The sequence below is a fragment of the Callithrix jacchus genome, chromosome 13 (genome assembly GCF_049354715.1).
Source record: "Callithrix jacchus isolate 240 chromosome 13, calJac240_pri, whole genome shotgun sequence".
NCBI classification, from domain to species: domain Eukaryota; kingdom Metazoa; phylum Chordata; class Mammalia; order Primates; family Cebidae; genus Callithrix; species Callithrix jacchus.
The window spans coordinates 67,602,608-67,624,387 of record NC_133514.1 but is presented as its reverse complement, the minus strand read 5'-3'; the positions used below and the strand labels follow the sequence as shown (position 1 = coordinate 67,624,387).

The window sequence follows — 21,780 nt, the reverse complement described above, 5'->3', positions numbered from 1 at the left end:
CTCAAAAAAAAAAAAGAAAAGAAAAAGAATCGCTCTTAGGATACTTCAGCTACTTATGTTGAAAGCTTCATGACTCATAAAAACACTTGACCAGTGGAGAATGGTTGCTCACATCTGTAATCCCAGCACTTTGGGAAGCCGAGGTGGGTGGATTGTCTGAGGTCAGGAGTTCATGGCCAGCCTGACCCACATGGCAAAACCCCATCTCTACTAAAAATACAAAAATTAGCAGGGCATGGTGGTGGGCCCCTGTAATCCCAGCTACTCAGGAGGCTGAGGCAGGAGAATTGCTTGAACCCAGGAGAGAGAGATTGCAGTGAGCTGAGATCGCACCATTGCACTGCAGCCTGGGTGACAGAGCAAGACTCCGTCTTGAAACACAACAACAACAACAACAAAAACCCACTTGACCTGCAGTGTCATCCTAATCAGCATTTATATCCCAAAGCCCCCTTCACTCTTCAGGAGTCCATCTCTACACATGCCAGCGGAAGCCAGTACTCAGGAGCCAATATTCTTAGGAATATTCTGCCAATTATGCCAGTGGATTTGGATCTGGATTTAAGATGAGCAAATAAATATTTAAAAATCAGATTTTATAAGCCAGCCATGTTTGGGGGAGAGGGCAGTGATTACTCATTCTAGAATAGACCTCATTTTATGAAACCATTTGCCTGAAGGTATCTTTAGAAATTTATATGTGCAAATATGTTTCCAAAAAAACGAGATTACATTATGGTTTTTTTTTTTCTTTAGAAACATCTACCCTGATATGGTTTGAATTTGTGTCCCCACCTAAATCTCATGTCAAATTGTAATCCCCTATGTTGGAGTTGAGGCCTGGTGGTGACTGGATCATGGGGGCAGATTTCCCCATTGCTGGTCTCATGATAGTGAGTTCTCAACAGACCAAGTTGTTTAAAAGTGTGTAGCACCTTCCCCTTCTCTCTCTTCCTTCTGCTCTGGCCATATAAGACATGCCTGCTTCGTCTTCACCTTCTGCCATATTGTAAGCTTCCTGAGGCCTCGCATACATGGTTACTGTGCAGCCTGATGACCTGTAAGACAATTAAACCTCTTTTCTTTATAAATTACTCAGTCTTAGGTAGTTCCTTATAGCAATGCTAGAACAAACTAATACATTCACCAAACTAATAATTATGGCTACACCTTGTATATAGGAATTGTTGTAGTAATGTCTTTTCTTCTTACAATAAGTACACATTAAAAAAAAAAAATAAGTACACATTGCTTTTATTATCATGGAAAATACATTTTAAAGTTCCTCTAGTGCAAATTTTAAATACTGGAATTTTAAAGCTGGGATTTACCCTCCATTTGAATGAAAATGCCTCAAGTATGTTGTGCCTTTTCAGTAAGCATCTACTGAGCATCTATGGCATGCCTGGTAGTGTACTACAAGAACCCCAAAGTAAAATTCCTGTTCCTGGAGAATCTAAATCTTACTGGCATGGTTCATAGGCATTTTTACAATAAGTAGACAATACATGACAGACCCTCCGTAAACACTTGTTTAATGAATACACACATGTACCATCATAGGATTTATTCTTCAAACTCTCGTTTCATAGAAGATTAGTTTCATTCAGTTCATTTATCACACATATATCATATTCCATCACTTCTAAGACACATATTGTCCACTTCTGAACTCTAAAATCAGAATGAAGCTTATCGTCAATGTGATTTTTTTAAAGTATTGTATCAGACAATTTGCAGCATTTTCTCTTTTATACTGTTTGGCTGTCTCCCCACCCAAATCTCATCCTGAATTGTAACTCCCACAATTCCCATGTGTTGTGGGAGGAACCCTGTAGGAGGTGATTGAATTATGGCAGTGGGTCTTTTCCGCACTGTTCTTGTGATGGTGAATGAATCCCACAAGATCTGATGCTTTTAAAAACCAAAGTTCCCCTGAACAAGCTCTCTCTCTTTGCCTGCCGCCACCCATGTAAGAAGTTATTGGCTCCTCCTTGCCTTCCGCCATGATTGTGAGACCTCCCCAGCCACATGTAACTGTAAGTCCATTAAATCTCTTTTTCTTCCCAGCCTCAGGTGTGTCTTTATCAGCAGCATGAAAACGGACTAATACAGTAAATAAAATAACAATATGTCTTTTCTTGATGGCATCTTAGATTGAATGAAATATAATACGTATTATAGTTTATATATACTGTAGAAAATACATGTAAATACTTAGGCATGTGCCCCCCTATGGTTCAAATGGGAAAAGTTGTCATAGGACCACTCCATTCCACGAACATTCAAGCCCCCAGTGATCACATGAAATCCACAACTACTAATTTATTTAAATGTTAAAATCAACAGCAGACAAGTAGCAAGTTTATTAAAATGTGTGCACTTAAGAGAGTTTATTTCCCAAAATTTTCCAATTACTATTGAATGTTAAACACGTATTTCTCATATTGAACTTTGATGTAAGGCATAAGAGTATATAAAAAGTATGTGCATTTCTAAGCACTCGTGTACTTACAAGACTTTCGTACTTTAGTGTTTGAAGTTAATCAATGGCTTAAAGTTCCTAAGAAACACAAAAATGACTAAATTGTGTAAGAACTGCAAAGTTATAAAAGAAACACCAATAATATCTTACATGAAAGATGAAATTAACTATGAGAAAAAAATGAAATTTTGTGACAAAGACAGAGAACACTTCAAGAAAGAGAACAATTTAAAAAACGTTAGTGGGGCATGGAGGCAAATGCCTGTGGTCCCAGCTACTCTGGAGGCTGAAGTAGGAGGATTGCTGGAGCCAGCAGTCAAGGCTGCAGTGAGCTGAGAGCATACCACTGCACTCCTGCATGGGCAACAGAGCAAGACCCCAACTCAAAAGAAAATTTTTAAAAAGGACAAAACATCACCAGACTATGTGATGTGATTTCATCAGTAAAATATAATCTATACTACCAAATAATAAAGGAATAACACTGACCAATGCAATGTAAAATATTGAGCAAATGCATTAAAGACAATATTTTAAAATAATAATTGACATCCAGGCAATAATTATTATGGTGGCTCATGCCTATAATCCCAGCACTTTGGGAGGCCAAGATGGGAGGACTGTTTCATCCCAGGAGTTTGAGAACAGCCTGGGCAACATGACAAGATCCTGTCCTATCAAAATAAAAAACTTCCAGGCTGGCCAACATGGCAAAGCCCCATCTCTACTAAAAATATAAAACTTAGCCAGGCATGGTGGCATGCACCTGTAATCTCAGCTACTCAGGTGGCTGAAGCACAAGAGTCACTTGAACCTGGGAGGCAGAAGTTGTGGTGAGCCCCGATCATGCAAATGCACTCCAGCCTGGGTAACAGGGTAAGAATCTGTTAAAAAAATTTGTAATGTTTTTTTAAAAAAATAATTATTGACATCCAGCCTGGGCAACACAGTGAGACTTCATCACTACAAAAATAATTTTTTAAATATCCAGGTGTGGTGGTGAGTACCTAGATACTTGGGAGGCTGAGTCAGGAGGATTGCTTGAGCCAAGGAGTTCAAGGCCACAGTGAGCTATGATTGCATTACTACACTCCATCCTGGGAGACAGAGCAAGATAATCTCTTAAAGAAACATTTTTAAAAATAATTATTATTGACATCTACTAGTTCAGTGACTGTATACCAGGTCTGCCTAGTTTAATCATGTAGTCCCTTCACCATCTCTTAGCCTTACTCTTCCATATTTTCTAACAAAAAGAAACTGATGTGGAAGCTGAAAGAAGAGAACAGGAAGAAAAGGGACAAGCCATACTTTCAAGCATTGATGACCACTGTCTATCCCTTGCTTTCTGATCCTGTGACCACCTGCGCCTCCAAAATAACTTTACTGAGGACCTTGAGAGCAGCAGTCTTCAGCTCGTTCCTCTCCCATACTATGCTCTCTCCCTTCCTGGAATTAGGAATACAAAAATCTGGAAATACACAGGAGCACATTCCCGTTCCCTGCTCTTGTCAGCTCAAACCCCACCTCGCCCACCCACTGACCAGAAGAGAGTCGGGCAGTCCCAACCAGGAAGCTCCTTTTCCTAGAGCATGCTTTAGGGAATGATTTTGAAACTGTATAAGTTTCTATTACTACAAAATAATAAAGAGAAATTCACTTAAGACTGTATTAAACATGGAACATAGAAAACAAAAAGTGGATTTTTGGGGTTTTTTTTTGTAATCAACATGATGTTAACATCTAAAAGATAAGGAAGAGGTGATGACTAAGAACAACATAGTACTATTATGGCCACAAGTTTACAAAAATAGCATCAATTCATTATACTGCTATTATTCACTGGAGTAATTTTCCATTGACTTCAAAGTATAGATTTGTTGGTAGAATGGAAAGGGTAAGATAAAGGCCAGATCCAATTCCTTTAGGTGAGATTGAGACTAAAATTTACAGAAGTGAGAAAACTGTCTTTAAGAAGATACTGACCGGTGCGGTGATGGTGGAAGTTGCTTTTTCATACAAAATATTTTCAAGAAAGCCTTTTGAAAGCACTTGTGACACAACGGATACAAAAGAGGATTGACAAAGGAATTGAACCACTGAAGCCAAAATGCAATTTTGTACCAAACTGATTTAGGACCTGTTGCTGAGGAGTAAAATGAAAGAGCAATTGTGAACAGAGAGTGCGGAGCCCAGCAAACAGCAAAAGCCCCTAAGAGAATGGCCAGTGACTTGGCTAATCTCCTGGCTCTGAGCAGTTCAACATGTTCCCTCTGGTGAAGAGCTACGGAATCTGACTGAGAGAAGGAACTCATTTTGGAAGCAATTCTACTGCTATTCATCTTGGTTCTTAAGGAAAACATAAGATTGCTCTTTCTCCCCTGTCTCTCTGAATGAAGGGATGCAGCTACTTCTGTCACTGCAGGAAGAGATGTCCTTGAAGATAGTCTACCTCTGAATGAGTGTCTACAGATGTTGGAAGAGACAGTGGTCAGTCCAGGATGGCTTTGGCACCTACTGAGATGATCACGCTTCCACAGGCTCCAATAAATATTCATGTTGAAATAAGCGACTAAGGTGACTGGGATCAGGAATTCCAAGAATGATGTGATGGCAGGGATGTACCATTCTGAAAAAAATCCAGGTTCACATTCATTATCTTCTTTCTTCCAAGACTCTGAAACTAGAATCACTGGCCCATTCACTAAGAAGGCCAGCACCCAAACGGCCACCATCAGAGTGACAATCTTCAAGATCCCAGTGTGTTGAGTTCTATAAGACACCTAGAAGAGACCAAACAAATTATTTTCAATATAATAAATGCATATTGAATGTATAAAGTATCTCATAGGCCCTTAGAAATTTCAGGGATGTGCAAAGGATGAAAACATTAACTAACCTGGGTATCATAATGTGGACCAGGGCAGACAGTTCAACTTCAGCGGAGCCTGGGCCAAGATGCAAACTCTCTTAATGGTTTTCAGGGGAGAAGACTGTCACCTTCAAGGTTAAATCTCTGATACTATAGAAAATACCAAGGCCAGTGTGTAAAATAAGAAAGCAGTTTTTCCTAACTGACACTAACCTGAATGTCAAACAACTGAAGTTGGGCACACCTTCCCACAGTATTGCTCAATCTGCAGGCTGAGGCATTTTAATGAAATAGAGTAGTCGATATCAGAATGCATCACGCATAGTGAGGGTAAGTGTTCTTTGATGATGTTTCATCAAACAAAGCAATATATCTTTGGAAACAGAGATACACGTATGTAAGGGGAAACGCTGTTTCTCTGAATCACAGTGCCGAATGCATTTCTCACTGTAGTCACAGTCAAAAAAGTTTGAAAGTCATTGCCTTATCTGATTCCAATATTCAGAAAGAATCTACTCTGTAGTTTTTGCTGAGACTTCAAGGTGGAATCAAAAAGAGAAAGGATTCTTATCACTCCCAAGAAGATTAATCACAGACAAATATATTTTTATTTTATTTTATTTAGATGGCGTTTCATACTTGTCACCCAGGCTGGAGTGCAATGGTGTGATCTCAGCTCACTGCAACCTCTGCTTCCCAGGTTCAAGCAATTCTCCTGCCTCAGCCTCCTGAATAGCTGGGATTACAGGTGCCTGCCTCCACACTTAGCTAATTGTTATATTTTTAGTAGAGACGATGTTTCTCTACATCTCTGTTGGCCAGGCTGGTCTCAAACTCCTGACCTCAGGTGATCTGCCCACCTCAGCTTCCCAGAATGCTGGAATTACAGGTATGAGCCACCACACCCAGCCCAAAAAAGATTTTTAAACCCGCTGCAGATAAATACCACATTACTGTTAAGCATTACCAAGTCGCTTCCTGATGTTTGTTTGTTTGTGACAAGGTCTTGTCCTATTGCCCAGGCTGCAGTGCAGTGGCACAACACAGCTCACTGCAGCTGTGCCTAGGCTGCCTAGGATCAAGTCATCCTCCTGCTTCAGCCTCCCAAGTGGCTAGGACCATGGATGTACACCACCACACCTGGCTACATTTTTTTGTTATTTGTAGAGACAGTGTCTCACTATGTTGCCCATGCTGGTCTCAAACTCCTGGATTCAAGTGATCCTCGTGTCTCAGCCTCTCAAAATGCTGTGATTTTAAACTTGAGCTCACCCAGCCCACCACGTCCCTTCTTTGTGCAAGCCTTTCCATCTGAAAAATACTACGTCAAAGCCGTGATGACCATCCACTTTGAGAGACACGACTGTGGCTAGTGCCACCATCTTTTTTAAGGATGAAGAATATTCTAACGCCATTTGGTCACAAGGACAAGCTTCTATAAAGGATAATGAGATTCTATGAGTGAGGACTGCCCTCTGATCACAGGACCCAAAATCCTTATGTCAATCCTAAAATCTTTAAGAATGTCTTCTAAATCTAAATACATATAAGACCAATCACTGTATATGAGCGATAAGGAATTCTTTAAGGCAACCTGGAACAGACAACCTCTGTGAACCTTATTTAAATCAATAAGATTTCAAAAAAAAAATTAGTAAGGTTCCAAGGTTCCTTTCAGCTCATATATTCCATGTTTCTCTAATTTCCTCACTCACAGGGAAAAAAACTGATCTACCCATGTCATTGGAACATGCCCCCTTTTTTCTGTTTCTTGTGTCATATTTTTTCTGTGAGTGTTTGAGTCTCGTCCTGCAGTGGTTTTAAAGGGGTGCAACATTGCCCAGCACACTTTCTTTGTTGGATCATACAGGCTGAGAAGACCTCTATTGGCTAGAGATAAAAGAAAGCTAGTTAATAATTTAAAAATAAAAACACTAAGTTTTTTTTTAATTGTAGGGAGGTGGGTTTGTTGCGTTTTTCTGAGGCTAAGTTAAAATGCCTATGGTCCTGACCACAAGCTCTCATATACAATACACTTTTTTTTTTGGCCTTCTGTTTCCTGTGCCACTAATTAATACATCTCTTGCACTAAATCTAATGATTATGAAGATGGTAACAATACCCAGATGGTCCTAAAGCTGCGTTTAGTTTTCTAATTGCTCTGCTCAGCCTTGGTAATGATACAACACAATATGTTGGAAAATGATCTCTCCTCCATTATGCATAAGGTCAATTGAGATAATGGACAGCCAAGGAGTTGTGAAGAGGATGCTGATCTCTGCATCTCCAGGGAGCATGTTTGAAAGATAGACAGCTCAAGCATTGGTTGAATCGAGACTCAGGCTGCATGGAGTGGTGTCCCTGAAATCCCGCAGTGACCTAGTTCTTGCCCACTACAGAATATGTCCATTATTCATGACACTGTCTCTTACCCTACTTTTTGCCCCACCCCAATAAAATGTCCACACCTTCTGTCAATCAGGGTTTTTTTGTTTTTTTTTTTGAGAATCTGAGCAGCCTACTAGAACTTGTTGGTGGTAATAATGAGATGGATTTCAGGACCATTCTAAATGCCTGTTGTGAGTTAAATTGTGCCCCGCAAAAAGGTATGGTGATGTCCTAAACCCCTCAGTACCTGTGAATGTGGCCTTATTTGGAAATATGGTGTTTGCAGATGTAATCAAGATGAGCTCATACTGAATTAGGGGTCACCCTATCCAATATGTCCTTATAAGAAGAGAAAACAGAGACACAGACACAGCCCCAGGGAGAGAACACCACGTTACAACAGAGGTAAAGACTGCAGGAACACATCTATAAGCCAAGGAATGCCAGGGGTTGCTGGCAACACCAGAAGCTAAAAGACAGGCACAGAACAAGGTGTCCCGGAGCCTTCCGAGAAAGGATGGCCCTGTCAGCACCTTGATTTTAAATGTCTAGCCTTCAGAAATGGGAGAGAATAAATTCCTGTTGTTTTCAGCAACCCTGTTTGTGGTCTTGTTATGGTAGCCCTAGCAACAAACATCGTGTCCCAGTGAGTCCTCCCAGGGCAGATTTCCTGTGGTCTTGATTTTACTGTCAAGTTTCTTTCTTCTCCTGCCAGTAAAGAAGTACCCTTCTTTTACTATCTTAATTGTGTGTACAATTTTTTTTTTTTGAGATGGAGTTTCATTCTCATTGCCCAGGCTAGAGTGCAATGGCATGATCTTGTCTCACCACAACCTCTACCTCCCAGGTTCAAGCAATTCTCCTGCCTTAGCCTCCCAAGTAGCTGGGATTACAGGCATGCGCCACCACACCCAGCTAATTTTGTATTTTTATTAGAGACAGGGTTTCTACATGTTGGTCAGGCTGGTCTCAAACTTCCAACCTCAGGTGATCTGCCTGCCTTAGCCTCCCACCGTGCTGGGATGGCAGGCATGAACCACCATGCCTGGCTTTTTTTTTTTTTTTTTTGAGAGGGAGTCTCGCTCTGTCACCCAGGCTGGAGTGCAGTGGTCCAATTTTGGCTCACTGCAGCCTCCACCTTTTAGGTTCAAGTTCCTGCCTCAGCCTCCTGAGTAGCTGAAATTACAGGCGCCCACCACCAAGCCCAGCTGATTTTTGTATTTTTAGTAGGGACTGGGTTTTGCCATGTTGGGCAGGCTGATCTCGAACTCCTGACCTCAAGTGATCTGCCAGTCAGCCTTCCAAAGCCCTGGGATTACAGGCGTGAGCCACCTCTATGTACCATGCCCAGCCTCTATTTACATTTTAATTCCCATTCCCTCCAGCTATCATGAAGACCTGCTGTTCTCCTTCCCCACCCAACTCTGACTTCAGCCACATGGAATCTGCCCCTCCAGAAAACCTCTCTGAGGACTGTAATTATGTGCTCCACCTGCACTGAGCTTTACTTTTCCAAATTATTGTCAGATTTCCATTTCCCAGGCCACCCATCCCTTTCCCCTTTCTTACTTTCAGCTATAGTAAGGGTTCAGCTTCCCCATTGCTGCTTCTTATGGGCTCCCAGTGGTCTTTGAAGGCTTCCTTCTGTTTTCACATGGCTGCATTTGAACTATTCGCCAACAGAGGTACAAGGTCTGCTTGAGCATCCCTGCCAGCACCCATATATTCATTTGTGGAACCCTGTGTATTCTACTCTGTGCTGTGCACAGGGGACCCAGGATCTAGCCAACCCATCCCTCATCAAGTTTACAGCCTGAATTGCCTGGGGAATTCCTTGGGGCAAGACTAGGATTTAAAAACAAAAAACACGCTGGGCATGGTGGCTCACACCTGTAATTTTAGCCCTTTGGGAGGCCAAGGCAGGTGGATACTTGAGGTCAAGAGAAATCATCCTGGCCAACATGGCAAAACCTCTTCTCCACTAAAAATAAAAAATTTGCTGGGCGTGGTGGTGCACACCTGTAATCTCATCTACTCAGGAAGCTGAGGCAGGAGAATGGCTTGAACCCAGGAGGCAGAGTTTGCAGTGAGCCAAGATTGTGCCACTGCACTCCAGCCTGGGGGACAGAGCGAGACTCTGTCTAAAAGAAATAAAAATATAAATAAATAATAATAAACAAAAAGAAAGTCTAATTCCCTCTGGGCCTCATCCCTCATCTCTCTGTAACCTCTAAGCACTTTGCCTGACTGGGTAAGCTGTCCCTTTTCTGCCCTCAAACCTGAGAATAAATTCAAAAGCTGAGCCATCCAGATAAGGAAGCCCTAGGAACATCCAGTGGAGGTTAAAAAGAAATGTTAACCCAGAAAGAAAGGAAAAAATGTAAAGTGCAAATGGGAAAGATTCTGAATTAGAGCACTGTTTTCAAACACTCGACTGTGATCTAAAGTAAAAAATATATTATATGTCATAACCAAACACACAGATGGAAGTATTCATAAAACGGTATTTACTTTTCTTACGTACAAGATATTCTGATGTTTTCTAATTTTTTATTTTGGTCTATTCCATTTCTTTTTCTTTTTTTGAGATGGAGTCTTGCTGTGACACCCAGGCTGGAATGCAATGGTGCAGTCTCAGCTCACTGCAACCTCCACCTCCCAAGTTCAAGCAATTCTCCTGCCTCACCCTCCCAAGTAGCTGGGATTGTAGGCAAGCACCATCATGCCTAGCTAATTTTTTTGTATTTTTAGTAGAGATGGGGGTTTCACCCTATTGACCAGGCTAGTCTCCAACTCCTGACCTCAAGATATCCACCCACCTTGGCCTTCCAAAGTGCTGAAATTACAGGTGTGAGCCACCATGCTCAGCTGTCCTATTCTGTTTCAGTCCAAATCTTTACACTGAAAACAAAGGTCACAACCCACTAAACTGATTTCATAAATCAATAATGGGTCAAGGCTAGCAGTTTGAGAACTATGAGACTATAGGCATTTGAATTGTTAATCTAAGCTGATCTGCACTCTCTGCATACAATACAAACTGCAGTGGACCCTGGCGCCAATGAAGTACCCAGTGCTAAGGGGGAGACACAGCTGGCTGCCCTCCCACATCCATTCTCCCCTCCTTCCTGATTATGTGGTGGCTCAACTAGAGTTTCCCAGCTTCCTCTGTGGCAAGATGGGACCATGTGACTAAGTTTCACCAATTAAATGTAAGTGGAAATGACTATGTGACTCTGCACTACTTGGTTAAAAGAAAAATCCCTTGCTCTGAACTTCTTCCCTTTCCCCTTCCTCTCCAGAACCTAGTATGACAACAACCTGACTTTGACCATGCAGAGAAGGAGAATGGCCTAAAGCAGAGGCCAGAAAACTACTGGCCATGAAACAAATATGGGCTAGGTGCTGTAGCTCATGCCTGTAACCCCAGCAGCTTGGGAGGCAGAGGCAGAGGCAGGCGGGTCAATTGAGGTCAGGAGTACGAGATCAGCCTGGCCAACACAGTGAAACCCCATCCCTACTAAAAATACAAAAATTAGCCAGGTGTGGTGGTGCTCACCTGTAATCTCAGCTACTCAGGAGACTGAGGCAGGAGGATCACTTGAACCTGGGAGGCAGAGGTTGCAGTGAGCCAAGATCATGCCATTGCATTCCAGCCTGGGTAACAGAGTAACAAATGTGGCCCACCACCTATTTGGGTAAATAAAGTTTTATTGAAACACAGCCAAGTACATATTTTGTATATATTATCGATGGCTGTTTGGGGGATACAATGGTACATTTGAGCAGTTGCAATAGAAACAGTAGGTCCTACAAAGCCAAAAATATTTGCTATCTGGCTCTTTATAGTGAAGGTTTGCCAGTCCCTGCCCTAGAAGGTGCAGAGCCACCTGCCAGCAGGGTTCCTGGTGAGTTCCTAGAGCAGAGAATGCACCCTTTCATGGACTGTTGTGTGAGAGAAAAATAAACTTTTAGCTTGCTTAAGCCTCCACATTTTATAGTCTCTTCGACACAGTAGTTTATCTTCGCCCGATCTAATGCACCTTCCGATCCTGTCAACCTCCAGCTGCACAATCCTCCCAGGCTAGAGCTGTCACTGTCCTCTCAAGGCCCCCAGCACAGCATTTAGTCCATTGTACTGAACCCACATGTTCCTGGATCCACCTCCATGCAGATGACTATGTTCGTCAAGAATAGAGACCCACACAAAAAAAGAAACAACAGATACTGGGCCTACCTGAGGATGGTAGGTGGGAAGAGGAAGAGGATTAAAAAAAACTACCTATCAGATACTATGTTCATTACCGAAGTGACAAAATATACTCTACACCAAAACCCCCACAACATGCAGCTTACTTATATAACAAACCTGAATACATATCCCCTGAACCCAAAACAAACATTCAAAAGAAGATAAAATAGAGACTCTGCATATTCACTTTTGTAACGCAGCACTCAGCAAAGTGCCTATCACACAGTAGTAACCCAAAGAGTTGGGTCCCTGAGATGGGAGTGAAGGAAGTTTCCCATGTAGGCCTCAAAGGTTTTAGATCACTGCCCCATATTTCTGTGGCCCCCTTGTCCTTACTTCAACCTTATTTTCTCCTTTGTTCCATTGCTGAGAAATTTAGCTGACTTAAGAATTTCCACTAACTCGTAGATGAGGCAATTCCAAATCTTGAGTAAGTTCTGGCTTCCTGGGCACGGGCTCTAAGTGGCATGAGGACTTGATCTTTCTGACTGGTCCCACTGTGTAAACTGTAGCTTCCCTGTATACTGTCTTTTCCTTTGGCCATTCAGAATTGATTTTTTCACCGCATTTCAGTCTGGGATTCTTTCTACTGCCCTCCAAGTTCCATTCCAAGGAATATATTCAGGTCTCAGTATGTCTATGGAGTGGAACCAATAAACCTACCATGAATGTCATGTCCATCCAATCTACTATAGACTCAGTATACCAGTTGGGACAACTTGCCTTGGGTTTTCTTTGATTCCTTCCCAGGTGAGTTAATTATCCAAATCACACAAACTAACAACCAGCAAGAACTTTATGCCAGACAACAAAAGGAGAGGGCTCCTCCAAGGTCTGTCAATTAAATTAAATGTTAGGCTTAAAAGAATTTTTGCTTGGGAATCCAACATGTACATTTACATAATCTTCTAAGGGGGAAAAATTAATGTTTTGACTTACAGCGTTTGAGACTGACAGGTATCGATCATAGCTGATGAGGACAATGTTATATACAGATGCTGTACATAAAAGATAGTCAGTAGTGAGCCAGAATACACAGATTTCCTTTCCAAAATCCCATTCAAACAGTGTGTGAGGGATGTACAAAGGAATGGAGATCACACCTGCACAGGAAAAACAGAAGCATAAGAAATTAGTGCATATCAATAAACACAAAGGGGCATGTTTTAATGGCAACACAATACCATGACATATCTGAATTCACTACAAATGGTTTGGTTCTAATTCAGAAATTCATGGTATTTCATGAAGCAGCTCAGGACAGATTTTCTACACATTCCTTAAATGCCATTTTTGTAAGAAGGGTCATGAACATTGTACAGTTGGCCTCCCTTATCTGTGGATTCTACATCTGTAGATTCAACCAATCACAGAGAGAAAATATTTGGATAAAAGCTGCATCTGTACTGGACATGTACAGACTTTGACTAATGGTAATGACTCCTGGTCATTATTCTCTAAACAACACAGTATAACAACTATTTACATAGCACTCACATTGTCTTTGGTATTATATGTAATCTACAGATGATTTAAAGTATATGAGAGGGGGCAGGAGTGATGGATCACTCCTGTAATCCCAGCACTTTGGGAGACCAAGGTGGGTGGATCACTTGAGACCAGGAGTTCGAGACTGGCCTGGGCAACATGGTGAAACCCCATCTCTATTATTAAAAATAATAACAAATAATAATAAAGTAGACAGGAGGATGTGCATAGGTTACATGCAACTACTACAGCATTTTATATCAGGGACTTCAGTTTTCTTGGATTCTGCTATCTAAGGGGAGTCCTGGAACAAATCCCCCACAGACACCAAGGGGTGACTGTACTTTCAATGGCTCCTTTCTACTTTCCAAATTAAGTACAGGTCTAGTATTGCCAGCCACAGGCAGCATAAATCATGTTTACTTTCTCCATGCTCTAACCCAAACAGGATGGATGGGCCACCCTTCCCCCAAACACACTGCATATTTTCACATCCCTTTTTTCTTTGCCAGTGTCATTCTTTGTTCCTAAAATGCCCGTCTGTCTTCTACTAAAAAGTCAATTCAGGCCGGGCATGGTGGCTCAGCCTCTGGGAGGCTGAGGCAGGTGGATCACACGAGGTCAGGAGTTCAAGACCAGCCTGCCCACCATGGTGAAACCCAGTCTCTACTGAAAATACAAAAATTAGGCAGACATGGTGGCCCATGCCTATAATCCCAGCTATTCAGGAGGCTGAGGCAGGAGAATCACTTGAACACAGGAGATGGAGGTTGCAGTGAGATGAGATTGCACCACTGCACTGCATCCTGGGTGACAGAGTGAGACCCTGTCTCAAAAAAATAAAAATAAAAAATAAATAGCCAATTCATTTCCTTCTCATTATTCACTAAGACCAAAAAGTGACCTCATCCATGTCCTCTTTCTGGGAGCTTCCTCAGCAGAAGTGACCCCTCTGTCCTCTGCACTTTCCTAGTCCTTTGCTCATCTTTCCCTCTCTCATACATTAATTACTTCTACTTTTATATCATAGTCATCTTTTGAGTCTGTCTCTTCTGAGGATTAGGGCCATCTCACAAATCAATGTCTGTGTTTCCTGCATCCTCTAGAGTTGGCCAATGACTTGTACATTTAACTTAAATTCATAACAGCCAATATGTTTTGCACAATTACCATATGGCAGACCCTGTGCTGTGTGCATTGCAAGTGTCACCTCATTTCACCTTCAAAGAAACTTTGTGAGGAAGGGACCATGCTGAGATAACACTTAAAGAACCTGAAGCTCTGAAAAGAGACAATTAGACCAAGGTCCACTCAGTTAGCAAGTGGAGAAGATTTATGTTAAACCAGGCAATGTGATTTCAGAACCTCTGACTTCACCTATGACTCTTCACTGCATGAACAAACAGACACGCTCTACCACAGTGATTCAGCTCAGTGCAGAAACTGCTTAACTGACAAGTGACAAAATGAGGTTCCTTTTCCTTTAGCTTTTAGAGGTTTTTAATTACATTGGCATTTCACAAAGGTGTGATTAGTTGCTGAGAATATGATCTATTAGGTGGAAGCTCAGATAAAATCTTATTTTGTTGAGTTTCTTCAAATGTATCAGGCACTTCCAGGAATTCCCATTTTTTCATATGAGAACCAAATTAGTCTATCATTAAGAATAATAATAAAGATAAAGGAAAAGGAAAGGAAGAAGGAAAGCCTGCATTCTACAATAATAAGACCACATGAGGCTATAATGGCATGGTTTCAGAACCAGTGGAAGGTAGTGCTAAATAAACCCTCCTATTTTATCCCTAGGTTCACATACAAAGATGAAACACAAGACCCCATAGAGATGAAGAGTTGCATGGTCAATTCTTATATGTAGTTCAAATAACCTGCTTGTTTCATGTTTCAAGTATATTTTCAATGATAAGTAAACTTCCTTAGGGTGCCTTTCATCTCCTCCAGGGTGAGTGTGTGTATGTCTATGGTATAAAATAGGTCACTAGCTGAGCTTGGTGGCTCATGCCTGTAAACCCAGTACCTTGAAAGGTTGAGGGAGGTAGATCACTTGAGCCCAGGAGTTTGAAACCAGACTGGTCAACATGGAAGAAACCCATTTCCACAAAGAAAAAAATACAAAAATGAGCTGGACACAGTTGCACATGCCTGTAGTCCCAGCTAATCAGGAGGCTGAGGCAGGAGGATCACTTGAGCAAGGGAGGTCAAGGCTGGAGTGAGCCATGATCACACCACTGCACTCCAGCCTTGATGATAGAGTGAGACCCTGCCTCAAAAATAAATAAATAAATAAATAAAATAATGTAGGTCACCAATAATGGGTCAAGACTAGCAGTTTGAAAATATGAGACTATTGGCATTTTAATTGTTAATCTAAGCTGATCTGCACTGAAGGAAATAAAAGTATCCAAACAGAGACATTTATTATATTTTAGCCCACGGTTGTGCCTTCCAGTGTTCTCAACATGAGGATTTTCAACACTGGCACTCATTTCTTCCACAGAAATGAAAAAGAAGAGAGATGCCAGTCATGCATTCTAGACACCAGTGACTGAGAGGTGCAGGGGAGAGGTGGGAGGTAAATGCTCTTTGTCGCACGCTTTCTGATTTACACCAAAAAGGAAGGGTGTGTTTGAAAGCATAGGTGCTGCTGGAAACGGGTCGGCTGGAGACAGGCTCTAGGGTTTCCTTTGACTTTCGGAACCCCCGCTCTGTGCTGTCACCCTGCGTTCTATGTAATGCTTCTCTACTTGTGACATGCACATTTCCTCTGTCTGGTTGAGCAACAGAGATGTCTGTGGCTCATTCCAAAGAAGTTGCAAAAAAAGCGAATCTAAACTATTTCTCTGATATACCTACTCCAAAGTGTTTCTACACCTTCAATTCTGGAATTATGGTTTTGGGTCAAATGGAGTTGATAAGTAAAATTAAGAGCCCGTTTCTTGAACAGATTAAGACAAAACTGAAAACAAACTATATGCCCCACTTTCCCAGTCCCATTCCTACTCCTCACCCCTCAATTACTCCACCCCAGTCCCTCTGGCCTCCAATGCACCACACACCCTTCCGCCTCAGATCCCGTGCACCTGCTATTCCTTGGCATGAAATGCTCTTCCCCCAAGGGCAACTTCTGTTTGCTCAAATGTCTTTCTTTTTTGCTTTGTTTTGTTTTGGTTTTTAGGCAGTACAGTCTGGCTCTGTCACCTAGGCTGGAGTACAGTAGCACTCCACCTCCTGGGTTCAAGTGATTCTCCTGCCTCAGCCTCCTGAGTAGATGGGATTACAGGCATGTGCCACCATGCCCAATTAATCTGTGTATTTTTAATAGAGATAAGAGTTTCATCACATTGGCCAGGCTGGTCTCAAACTCCCAGCCTCAAGTGATCCACCAGCCTCAGCCTCCCAAAGTGCTGGGATTACACCTGTGAGCCAAAGCTTCTGGCCTTTAAATGTGTCTTTCTCAGAAAATTTTAGCTCCAAGGTTTAAAATTGCAGCCCTATCCCCAATACACTACTTCTCCTTCATCTCTGCATTTTTTCAGTAGCAATTATCAACCTCTAAAATACTATATAATTTGACTTACTTATTTTTCTTGTTTATTGTCTGTCTCCATGCCCCTGCTCCCAGTAGAAATAGAAGCATCACGAGGGCAGGGATTTCCACCTGTATTTTTACTGCTCTATCCCCAGAACCTCAGAAAGCGCCTGCTTTAAAATAAATGATTGTTGGATGAACAAATAGATAAGGATGGGGAAGCCCAGTTTGCTCTAAAATTGCCATCCATCTGGTATTGTCCCTTCTTTCTAAGTCAACTAAGAAGCTACATCTTCCATGAGAAAATGGCAATTAAAGGTGGGAGGAGTTAAAATGCCAAGTAAATCTTTTGGGCCACCAGAGGAATGTGTGGATGACGGTGAGGGCACAGAGGGTGTTATGGCCTGAACGTGTATAGCCTCCCCAAATTCACATGTTGGAGCCTTAACCCCTCATGTGGCTATATTTGGAACTAAGACCTTTAAGGAAAATATTAAAGGTAAAAACGTTAATAAGAGTGGGGCCCTGATCCAATGGTGTCCTTATAGGAAGAGATGGCAGAGCTCGCTCTCTCTCTTTCTGTGCACACTCAGAGAAAACCCTCGTGAGGGTGCAGGTAGAGGGCAGCCATCTGCAAGCCAGAAAGAGAGCCCTCATCAGGAACCAAAATTGGCCAGAATCTTGAAATGCCCCCGGCTCCAGAACTGTGAGAAAGCAAATGTCAGTTGTTTAAGCCACCCAGTCTAGAGCATTTTGTTACAGCAGCCTGAGCAGATGAATGCAGAAGGCCAGGAAAGAGTCCTGAACTCAGGCATAGAGGTATCAAGATAAACTTTGCCCTCTTGAACGTTTGGTTCAGGCTCTGAGAGCAGCAACCACCTTTATCCCCTGAAGATCCTATCCAGCCACCTGTCACATGGTCACATAGGCCACAAATGCCAGTACAACATGTAGATGAGAAGAAACTACCCATAAATGGAAACACTGGTCACATGATAACACTTCCACAGATATTGATGTAGATATACATAATATGTGTTTCTCAGAATACTGTACAGATGAGGTGTTATTTATAGATCATCTGGTATAGGTAGTACTAGAATTTTCCTCAATAAATCTTTGCTTTCAACAGTAAATTCAGCCTGAGAAGCTAGCAATTCGGGTGCCACAAATTTAGATTCTCCACAGAGGGCCAGTTCTAAAACCTGGGAGAAGAGGACGATCAGAAAGAAAGGCCACAGTATCAACCACATGTGAGGTTCTAATCTGCCCTGCCATTGTCACATGGCTCTGGAGGACCATATCTCATGAACCTAAATGTTAAGAATCAATGGCTTACAGCTGCAGAAAACCTCTTATGAGTTCTGCCCTGCATGCTCACCACTTCCATGCCGTCTTCCAGGCTCAGAGATGAAAGGTTCACTTCCAAGCATGGCAAAGGAGAAAGAACAGCATTGGCAGAAAACTTGTATCCTGTTACAAAAAGCTCCCAGGGACTGTGTCATGATGAGCCCTGCGTTAAATATACAGACCTCTGGATGAAGCTGACACCAGGCGGGAGAGATATGAGGGATGAGGCTGGCAGATGAATGGAGACTCTGACCTGACCTGCACCTGACTCCTTTAATCAGAAGCAAAAGAAATTATCTGAATTGTTTCCTCATCCACCTGCTGATGGAGGAGACCACCAGGACTGCTAAATAACTACATCTGCAGGGCCATTTCCCAAAAATAAGCTCAAGTCCTTGAGGGTAGGATTGCCATGATGCTGGCTTGGGCCAGATACGGAGACATTTTGATCTAGAACCATCTTTTTCTTTTTTCTTTCTTTCTTTTTATTGAGACAGAGTTTTGCTCTTATTGCCCAGGCTAGAAGGCAATGGTACGATCTCAGCTCACAGCAACCTCTGCCTCCTAGGTTCAAGCGATTCTCCTGCCTCAGCCTCCTGAATAGCTGGGATTACAGCCATGAGTCACCATGCCTGGCTAATTTTGTGTTTTTAGTAGAGATGGGGTTTCTTCATGTCGGTCTCAAACCCCTAACCTCCAGTGATCTGCCAACCTTGGCCTCCTAAAATGCTAGGATTACAAGTGTGAGCCACCAAGCCCAGCCATAGAACTATCTTTATTCAAAAGTTTCAGGGCTCAGGCTGTCTCAGCTGTCTCGCCTATCCCTCCCTAAAACTGGGGCAGTCAGGGCCTCACTCCCTTTGGATTAGTAAAAACACATCATCTATTTTAAGTGCTGACTGTCATCTGAAAGTCACAGGATTCTGTGAAGAAGGAAGAAGCAAGGGATACATATATTTATAGTGGAACCTTCTCTATGTTCACATAAATAAACTTGTGTATTTGTACATGTTTATGGGAGCACAGAGAATGATGTGGAAGGATTTACTTCAAGCAGCAAATGTTGGTTACCTGAAGGAACAGAACTGAGGAAACGAACGGGGAGATGTTGCATTTTTTCAATACTTCTTTAAGGGTTAGCGGTCTTTATCTGGCATTTCTATGCCATGACTCCTAAATCAATCTCCTCAACTAGAATGTTTCTCCAGAACTTTCAATGCAACATCAGAACCACAGCTGCCCTGCCCAAATGCTTCCTGTTTCTTTGAAGAGTGCCATACTGTTCCTAGTCTCAGAAGCCCAGTCTTTAACTCAGATTTCTCCTTTCCTGCCCAGCCCCACCTTTAGCCGCTCTGCCTGCTGGCCTTCCTATCCAATCAGCCTAGCTCAGGTTCTAACTGCATGACTTCTGCCTAGATTGCTGCAGGATCATCCCTGAAACCATGCCACCCGACACTCCAGTTTCCCCACTTCCTATGGCTCTTCCGATGCCTTTAAAATAAAGCTTTGATCCTTTCAACCACTCACCTGTTTTCAAATCCTTAAATCTCCACATGGCCTGCTGAATAAACTCCACTCCACTCTCACCCTGGTATTTAAGGCCCTAACTGTATAGACTTCAACTGCATCTCTACTGCTCCCTTGCACCCATCTGCACACCAGCCAGCTTCAAGCTCTCCCTTAGGAAGATAAGCACAATAACTTTTTACCAGCAGGCCTTTGCTCATTCTTGAAATACTCATCTCCGCCCTATCACTGCCTATGGAAATTCTATCCATCCTTCAAAGTTCAGGTTAAATGCCATTGTTTGCTAACTAAACGTGCTTTATCCCTCCTCCAAGTGACCATAGCACTCATTAGGTCTTCTTGGGTTCTTATGTTACTCTATGCTGCTATAGTCATTTCTGAACATCTCTTGTCCACTCTTCTACATCAAAACTTTACTGGAAGAGACTAACCTAATCTTCTATAGATCCCTTGATTACCTAATAGTGTTTACATACCTAGCAGTACTTACTATACATGGTAGATACTATACTAACATTTGTGATCTAGATGGGGGTTGACCCCTATCTGCAGATAAATTAAAAAAAAAAAAAGGAACTAACACTTATTGAGTAACCATTGTATTCCAGGAAATGAACTACGTATTTTATGTGTTTATTTCATTTTAACATAAATGTAAACCTTATGTAGCTATAAACAAAAAAAATCTGAATATGCCAGATTATATTATACTAAAAACTCCTATAAAACAACCTCATCAGCTAACATGTCTGCACATCTACTTATTATGATAAGCAATGTTTAAAAATAATCATCAGGCAGTGAAAAATTATATAGTGCATATTTTCAAAGAACAATTGATTTGATGTCTATGGTCTCTTAACAATTATATAATGCTATGACATATGCAAGGTAGTTTACGGTTGGGTATATTTTGCAAAATTGTATACCATATCATTAAATTAATACTATTGACCATATTATTTAATTGACTTGACTATTCCATGTTCTGATTGTACTGGTTACTAGCATACACATAACTTCTTATTACTCTAACACTGTGATACTGAGAAAACGATATTTACTTACAGAGGAATACTTACAAGTCTAAACATACAAGGAAAATAGCACCAGAACCAAGTAGCTCTTACATTAAAACAGTTTTGGGGCTATTCTAAATTTTTCTTTATTCTATAAAAAGAAAATAAACTGTTTTCAGCTGAAAATTCCCAGATAGCACTGATTTAAATAAGTATAACGTTCCCTTACAGTGCCATATAGCCCCCTTCCAAAATTTAATATTTAAACTTTTTTGTTTATTTTTTCCCAGTTGTACACAGTACCCTGAAATAACAAAAGTTACTTTCATGTTTTGGAAATAAATTAAATTTGGAAAAAATTGTCTTAAATAAAGATATAAAACTTACCCACAAAGAAGTCAGAGATGGCCAAGTTAAGAAAAAAGTAACTACTTCGATGTCTAAGGTTTTTGTCCACCACAAAAGCTAAAATGACCACAGCATTTCCTAGCATTATAGCAAAAGCTAGTAAGGACATAAAAAATGCTAAAGTAATATGAGCACTTAGTGAGGAGTTACTTGTGCTATTAGTATCTGACATTACATCAAATGATGAAGACGATCAAATTAGCAAATTAATCCAGCCAGACAATTCTGACAAGTATGTTTTCGAATCAGATACCTAAAATGTATAGTCTTCTACTCAAAACAACACTGTTTTAATCTAATGCTGATGTCTAAATACTTCCTGATTCTTGATAAAGCAAACTTGTGGTAACAGTTTCCCTTTAACTGATACTGAAAAAGTACTTAGAAAAAACGGTGAAATGTTTTACCTTAAACATCTTACTGTGATTCATTCATCTCCCATTA

General features: G+C 41.4%; 1 protein-coding gene across 2 annotated transcripts in view; it reads right to left on the bottom strand.

Annotated features, from left to right (window-relative positions):
* Positions 1-1,554: 1,554 nt before the first annotated feature.
* The window catches only part of HRH4 (histamine receptor H4), a 43,943-nt gene continuing 23,717 nt past the window's right edge, over positions 1,555-21,780 (bottom strand). Inside the window, exons 1-3 of one of the 2 annotated variants that reach the window (XM_002757128.6) lie at positions 21,316-21,634; positions 12,937-13,100; positions 1,555-5,268 (exon numbers count right to left, since the gene is read on the bottom strand). In XM_002757128.6, the coding sequence (XP_002757174.3) occupies positions 4,456-5,268; positions 12,937-13,100; positions 21,316-21,508 (1,170 nt within the window). In that variant the 5' untranslated portion in view covers positions 21,509-21,634 and the 3' untranslated portion in view covers positions 1,555-4,455. Of the gene's footprint in view, positions 5,269-10,226; positions 13,101-21,315; positions 21,635-21,780 lie in introns of those variants that run through there. The other variant, XR_008476034.2, reaches the window with a different exon arrangement.